Source organism: Scardinius erythrophthalmus, assembly GCF_964197995.2.
Source record: "Scardinius erythrophthalmus genome assembly, chromosome: 10".
In the NCBI taxonomy this organism is placed as follows: Eukaryota; Metazoa; Chordata; class Actinopteri; order Cypriniformes; family Leuciscidae; genus Scardinius; species Scardinius erythrophthalmus.
This window is the reverse complement of record NC_138230.1, coordinates 26,955,963-26,962,313: the sequence shown is the minus strand read 5'-3', so window position 1 is coordinate 26,962,313 and position 6,351 is coordinate 26,955,963. Positions and strand designations below refer to the sequence as shown.

The 6,351-nt window shown below is 37.1% G+C and overlaps 1 protein-coding gene across 3 annotated transcripts; it reads left to right on the top strand.

Moving 5' to 3' along the window:
• The first annotated feature begins 503 nt into the window (after nt 1-503).
• LOC308696963 (uncharacterized protein) lies at nt 504-6,048 on the top strand. Of its 3 annotated transcripts, none has more exons than XM_081375967.1 (5): nt 504-588; nt 1,575-1,668; nt 3,142-3,245; nt 3,384-3,506; nt 5,597-6,048. In XM_081375967.1, the coding sequence occupies exons 1-4, from the start codon at nt 576-578 to the stop codon at nt 3,482-3,484; spliced, it is 312 nt and encodes a 103-aa protein (XP_081232093.1). In that variant the 5' UTR covers nt 504-575; the 3' UTR covers nt 3,485-3,506; nt 5,597-6,048. The 3 variants fall into 3 exon arrangements, with proteins under 3 accessions (XP_081232093.1, XP_081232092.1, XP_081232091.1); XM_081375966.1 differs by having other exon boundaries at nt 3,384-3,525; XM_081375965.1 differs by lacking the exon at nt 5,597-6,048 and having other exon boundaries at nt 3,384-3,750.
• Nucleotides 6,049-6,351: the final 303 nt, after the last annotated feature.

Below are 6,351 nucleotides of genomic sequence, written 5' to 3'. Positions count from 1 at the left end.
TGCCATCTGTGTTTGCCGTGTTTTTTATCTTGTACACTCATGCCTTTTACGAGTCCAACAAATAAATGTGGTGAGTCGGATCAGTCAACATACATGGTGAGACATGTCATCTTCTCACATGCACTGCCTGCCACATGTATAGCATAGCATTCTCTGTCAGCAGTGAGTGTTTCACATGTGATAAATGCAGGGAGATAGTCAGGCTGATGGAGAAGATTTCAGAAATAGAGACATACATCCAAACTTTAATCGAGAATAGTAAGAATGCAAGGGATTTGGATACTGCTTTGGATGCAACAATTCATAGACAAAAGTATTTGGGGCAGACCTGACCTGTTGAAAAGAGACGTATATCCCTCCTGGGGTGGTGCCACTCTTCTTTACAGTAATATGGCACATAGTCTTAGAGTTGAACCTTGACTAAGTGGGGCCCAAGTCAAGAAGCAGACATACTGTACACACACACACACACACACACACACACACACGTACACACGTAGTGTTTTTACTAATCAAGTCATCCGTCTCTTATTTCCTCAGGAACCTCTACCTGCTGCTGTGTTCTTGACGTGGGAATGGAAAACCGAGGTAAGACAATGGAAGGATAATCTTGTCAAAAAGTAAAAAGAAATATGTGATTGGTCACAGTGGTCATCATTCAAGGGTCATGTGGATTGAATTGGTTTTGGGCTGCAACTGACCTATATTTTAATAATCAATTTATCTTAGGGATGCACCGATGTGAAAATTGTGGCCGATACCGATAACTGATATTAATATTGCTGTTATGGCCGATACCGATATTTACCGATGTCGATATCTCTGTATAGAAAACAAATTTTAAAGATTATCAAATAAAGAGCTATTTTCCAAAACACTTTTTTTTTTTTTTTTTACTTTAGAAATGACTGATATTGGGCACCTTTACCTGTATGCAAAATATGTCACACATACGACACACATGCATTATATTGCATTGCATATAATGTGTGCTGGTTAACTTGTCTAAAATTAAGAAACCCTAGAACACAGGAAAAAAAACAAAACAGGAACATTGTGTACAATTAAGATAGGCTACTTAATTTATTATTCCAATATCCAAATATGATACTAAATACCACAGGGAAAAGGGCTTCTATTTGTGGCGTGCTGTCTTTGCCTTTGAACACTGCACATTTTAAACAGGACACGCACTAGCTGAATAAATGTTAGCCAATACAAACATATTTATAGAAAACAGTTGACAATGAATAGACAGGAGTCCAATAATAGCATAACGAATCACTTATTCTAAAAATAATAACAAGTAGGCTATAAGACGAATCCGACATATGGGCTGTGTCAACAGTAAAACGTCCGTCATTTAACGAATTTTAAAAACACGGATGGATAATACAAAATGCTTTAAGACATTTTGATAGAAAAAAAATGATTGATATCTGGCATTAATTGTGACCTGTGTCATGCTACAGACTTAGCAGATAGCAGACTTAGCAGACTAGCTTTACATTAGCGCTTTCACTATGACAACAGTAGATCGCATTGTAATCAATGTGTGCAATTCTTTTTTGTAGGAGAGGCATCACTTGACTCCAGTCGTCCTGACTTTGTGCCCTCCTTGTTGGTGTACACAAAACAAAGCCAGACACCTAAGACAAAAATGGAAAGGTATAAATAAAAAAAAAGTATCTATCTATCTATAAGGCTTGTCTGTTTCTCTCTTACAACATCCAGAAAACTGGCGCAGTAGTCTAGACCACTTAGTCTAATCCTTATCAAAATGTCTTTGAACTCCTCTCACTAGCCCTCTCTTGAGTCACATGTATTTCTCTCTCCTTCTGTCTTATATGGACTTTGGACCTTGTTTAAAATCAATCAATACTCATTATATTGGTCTGATGTTTGTCAGTGCATAAGCATGCCTCAAGGAGATACTAAGACCTCAGTGGTGTTATTGACCATATGCTCAGTGTAGAATCTGATATCTAATTAAAAAGATTACCAGGGTTGCCAACTTTTGAGTTTAGCTCGGAGTGAGACTTCTCCAACGGGGGGTATTCCAACCCAAATTTTTTTGGGGGGTATTTTTTTAAAGGAATTAATTATAAAAGCGATTTAAGGGAATAAAGAAAAAAAAGCTTATTGTATTAGTGAAATAGTTGTAACTATTTGCAAATAATATTTTATTTTTAATTATGCATGTATTCTCTAAATGAATCAAAGAAATTATAGCATATTTTCAATTCAAAAAGGCTAAATTTAGTAAATAAATAAAAAAAGTTATGTAATTCGCGTCACCGTCGGTAGTTGAACATTTCTATTGTAAAACAGTCAAATATTAAATGTTTTCCACTTACATTTTGCCAGGCATTCGTTCACTTCTTAAATCATTCTGACATTGAAGAGCTAGACCGCTGAACTTTTAGTCATCCTAACACCAAACAGAGCGGTGCGTAATGGAGCGCATCAGAACAGCATCAAGAATATCAAATACATTGCAGTGAATCTTTTATTTGCATCTTAAGTTTATAGGCAATAATAATGACAGGTTTGCGAAAGTGTAGAACTCGGTGAGCTCGCGCAAAACACATCTTCAGGACAGCGACTCATTTAAACGCCTCTGATTGGCCAATGCGTTCAACAGACATGTCAGTGATTGGCTACAATGCTCAACGCTGCCGTACGCCGTGTGTGCGCTACGGTTTCTGTCTCGCATGCGTGCTCGCTCTAGATTCCGGGAGATTTTAACTAATTTGCGCCATAAATAGTGGTCCATCCAGTAGTTAAGAGCCTGAATTGTTTATAGTAATTCTGAAATTTAGTGCACACGAGTGAAAAAAATACAGCACAGAAGAATGTCTAATTTAGCGTGAGATTTCTTTGTTAAGCGTGAGAGCGTGAGATTGAGGCTGAATGCGTGACTGTCACGCCAGATGCGTGAGAGTTGGCAACCCTGGATTAGTTGGCAACCCTGGATTACTATTACAGCATTTTAATTCCTTGTTCATGTAAATGTATTAGTTTCATGTAAATTATATGATAACATTTCAATATCACAGCAATATTGAGAAGGCCTAGTTTAACTAGATAATGATTAAATGGTTTCACACAGCAATAACTGTTCCTTTTGTTTTGCTTTAGGAAAAGGAAGAGAGATGAACGCCCTGACATGCAACCTGCTTCTTCCATGGCTGAAATGGAAAAAGGCTGTACCATTGATCACTGTACCATTGATCATTGCAGTGGTATGAATAATCTCTTAAACGTAAAGCTAAAACTAATGCAGTCTAATACACCAGCCCTGTGGTACCACAAGCTACACCCTCCAATGTTGTCATAATTTTTCACTGAACTTCTGTATGTCTATTTGTTTTCTGTTCAAGATGAGGAGGAAGCTGAAGGGGACCGCCCAGTGTCAAGAAAGGAATATGATGATCTTTGCTTTAGACATCATCACCTGCAGGAAGACTACATCAACCTGTAGCAGGACTGTTTTAAATTACGCAGTGAGAATGAAGAACTAAGGCATGAAAACGTTCAAATGACGCTTCAAAAAATGCCGCTGCATTATATACTGCCCAGAAATTTTTATAGCTCGACCTAGTAATTTGACTGCAAGGGCCCAGACCTGGCTGGTCTAATTACAAACACAATAATACATTGAAATATTTGATTGCCATCACACCTGCTGGGGCAATTTAATTTTTGTCTCCAGGGTGAGGTGGGCGGGTTTCTGATAAACAGATCACCAAAGAGTCAGGTTTCCTGGAACTGTTGGTTTTAGCTGATAGGGGATTTTAAATACGGGATGAGCTTGCAGTTTGCGGTGCCACTCTTCGTATCCCTCATTTTACTATCTGCACAAGAAGTAGACACATCCAGGCAACTGTCTTGGATTAGGATTCATGTTGAACGAGTCATTAGTCGGTGGAAAAACTTCAAGATTTTACAAACTGCTATTCCTGTGTCTCAGGTTGATATGCTAGATGATGTAGTGATTGTGTGCGCTGCATTAACAAACCTCTGTAAAAGTGTGGTTCCCAAAGGCAGAGTTCTCAAATAAGTCATTAATTTGAAATATTTAGGGCCCTGTCTTGCACCCAGCGCAATTGACTTTGTACACCGACGCATGTATCATTCCTATTTTGCTCCCGCGCACAGCTGACTTTTCCCATCACAGACGCATGTCGGTAAACTACAGTAGGAAATACACTTGCGCTCCCTGGGGAGGTTCAGCGCAAAGAGGAGGCGTGTTCCGGCACAAACGTTCCCTGATGCTATTTTGCAGGTTTAGAAAACAATTCCGCCACTGACCAGGAAAAACCTAGTCTAAAGTCAGTGGCGCGTTGCGCATGTTATTCAGATGCTATTTTAAGGGTGCATGCTTGGCCATAATCAATGTAGCGTGTGCACAACGCGCATACACTTTGATTCTCTCATCTACACAGAAGCAGCAGTTTTCATTTTTGCAAATCACACATTATTACGATGGATAGATAGATAGATAGATAGATAGATAGATAGATAGATAGATAGATAGATAGATAGATAGATAGATAGATAGATAGATAGATAGATAGATAGATAGATAGATAGATAGATAGATAGATAGATAGATAGATAGTTTATTATAAAAGCATAAATCTAGCTTACACATTTACCCAAATTATCATACGCCTGTTTAACCGAAGTTAATTTGGGTGGGTTTCTCCCATCCCCAATGGCACTTCTCTGTGTTTTACGGCCCTGACGAGAACGTCAGTCTCCTCGGCTGTGAACCGCTGCTGGCACGCACCTGGCAAATCCGCCGTTATAATAGCAATCCGCCATAGAACAAGTGTGCCTGCTCTTAAAGGGAATGTGAGATATCGCTCTGATTGGTTTATTTCACGTTACGCCCAAACTACACCTATGAATAATGAAGCTACTTCAGACTACCCATTTTAGATTTGCGTCGAGCGCAAGAGTCATTTATCCCGCCCGTATAATAGCAATAGTGCCCAAGACCCGCCCACAAAGTTACTACACAAACGTTTTGCGCTTGATACTTGCGTTTCAGATCGTTAAAATAGGGCCCTTAATGTTTAATGCTATTTTACAATTTATACTTTTTTGTATTTTGTATATTGCCAAAATATGTAACATTGTTTCTGGACATGTTCCATTAAAGAAAAACTCATATTATGGAAGAGTCAAGTCAAGTCATTCTCATTTATGTAGCGCTTTTAACAATGTAGATTGTTTCAAAGCAGCTTTACAGAGACAAACGTATCATTTAGGGTAACAGAGATTGATTTGGCTTTACAGCAGTTCTTTAATAAAGTTATTTTCCAGCTAAAGTTAGTTTTGATTGATTCGCTTCCGTCACAACGATCTGGGCAGCTAAGACGACACCATTCTCTCTACATAGACTTTAAATGCGAACCTGTGATAAATGCTAATGGCGTTCACATGCGCATTAAGAATTGGTTCTATAGTTATGTGCGTCTGAATATATGTGCGCAGGTTTGTAATTCCCTACAGACCAAGCCTAAACAAAGTACTGGTCTTTCCTTATAAATTTGATACAGACTTTTATTTTATTTTGTCACTTCAGGTTAGGTACGTGAAACTAGAGAGAGACTAGTTGGCACTTCAGCACTGCGTTGACATCGGGTCCAGGCGAAGGTCCTTCGTCAGATCTGGATATGGCCTGGATACGGCCTGGATAAATATACCATCTATATTTCCTCAGCCATATGCATGGTATTGCTTATAGCAGTTTGGAATTATACTTAAAAAAATAGTGTTGCTGTGTTTTGTTAGTATGTAACATTAAAAAAAGATTAACATGTTTTATTTTTTTATTTTTTTTTTATTTTATTATTTTATGACAGGAATTATTGTTAATTAGTTACATTTACAAGTAAACTACTTAAAATGTATAATGAGCACATCTTAATGATTTCTTAACATTTGCTTTAGTAAAATTGCATCCTGTGTTTTAACTTTACTTAGCCATCAATGATGCATTTATATTATAACTCACAATAAGTAGTTATAATATATACAATATATTCACTTATTTGATAGAAAAAAATCTAAATTTCTAAAAAGTCATTGTAACTATAATAGATAACTATAATACTATAATACATTGTTCTATACTACATTATAGTATAGTTACAATAGTAACTAATACTTTCGTAGAACCACATGACTGACTAATTAATATTTATAAATCAATCAGTGAATAATGGATTATGAGCATGCACATTGAAAAAGCAAATGCATGACTTATAAATATATCTATAATTGTTCTTATAATGCAGTATAGGTCTTAATGAGTCTTTATAAATATATTTATAAAAT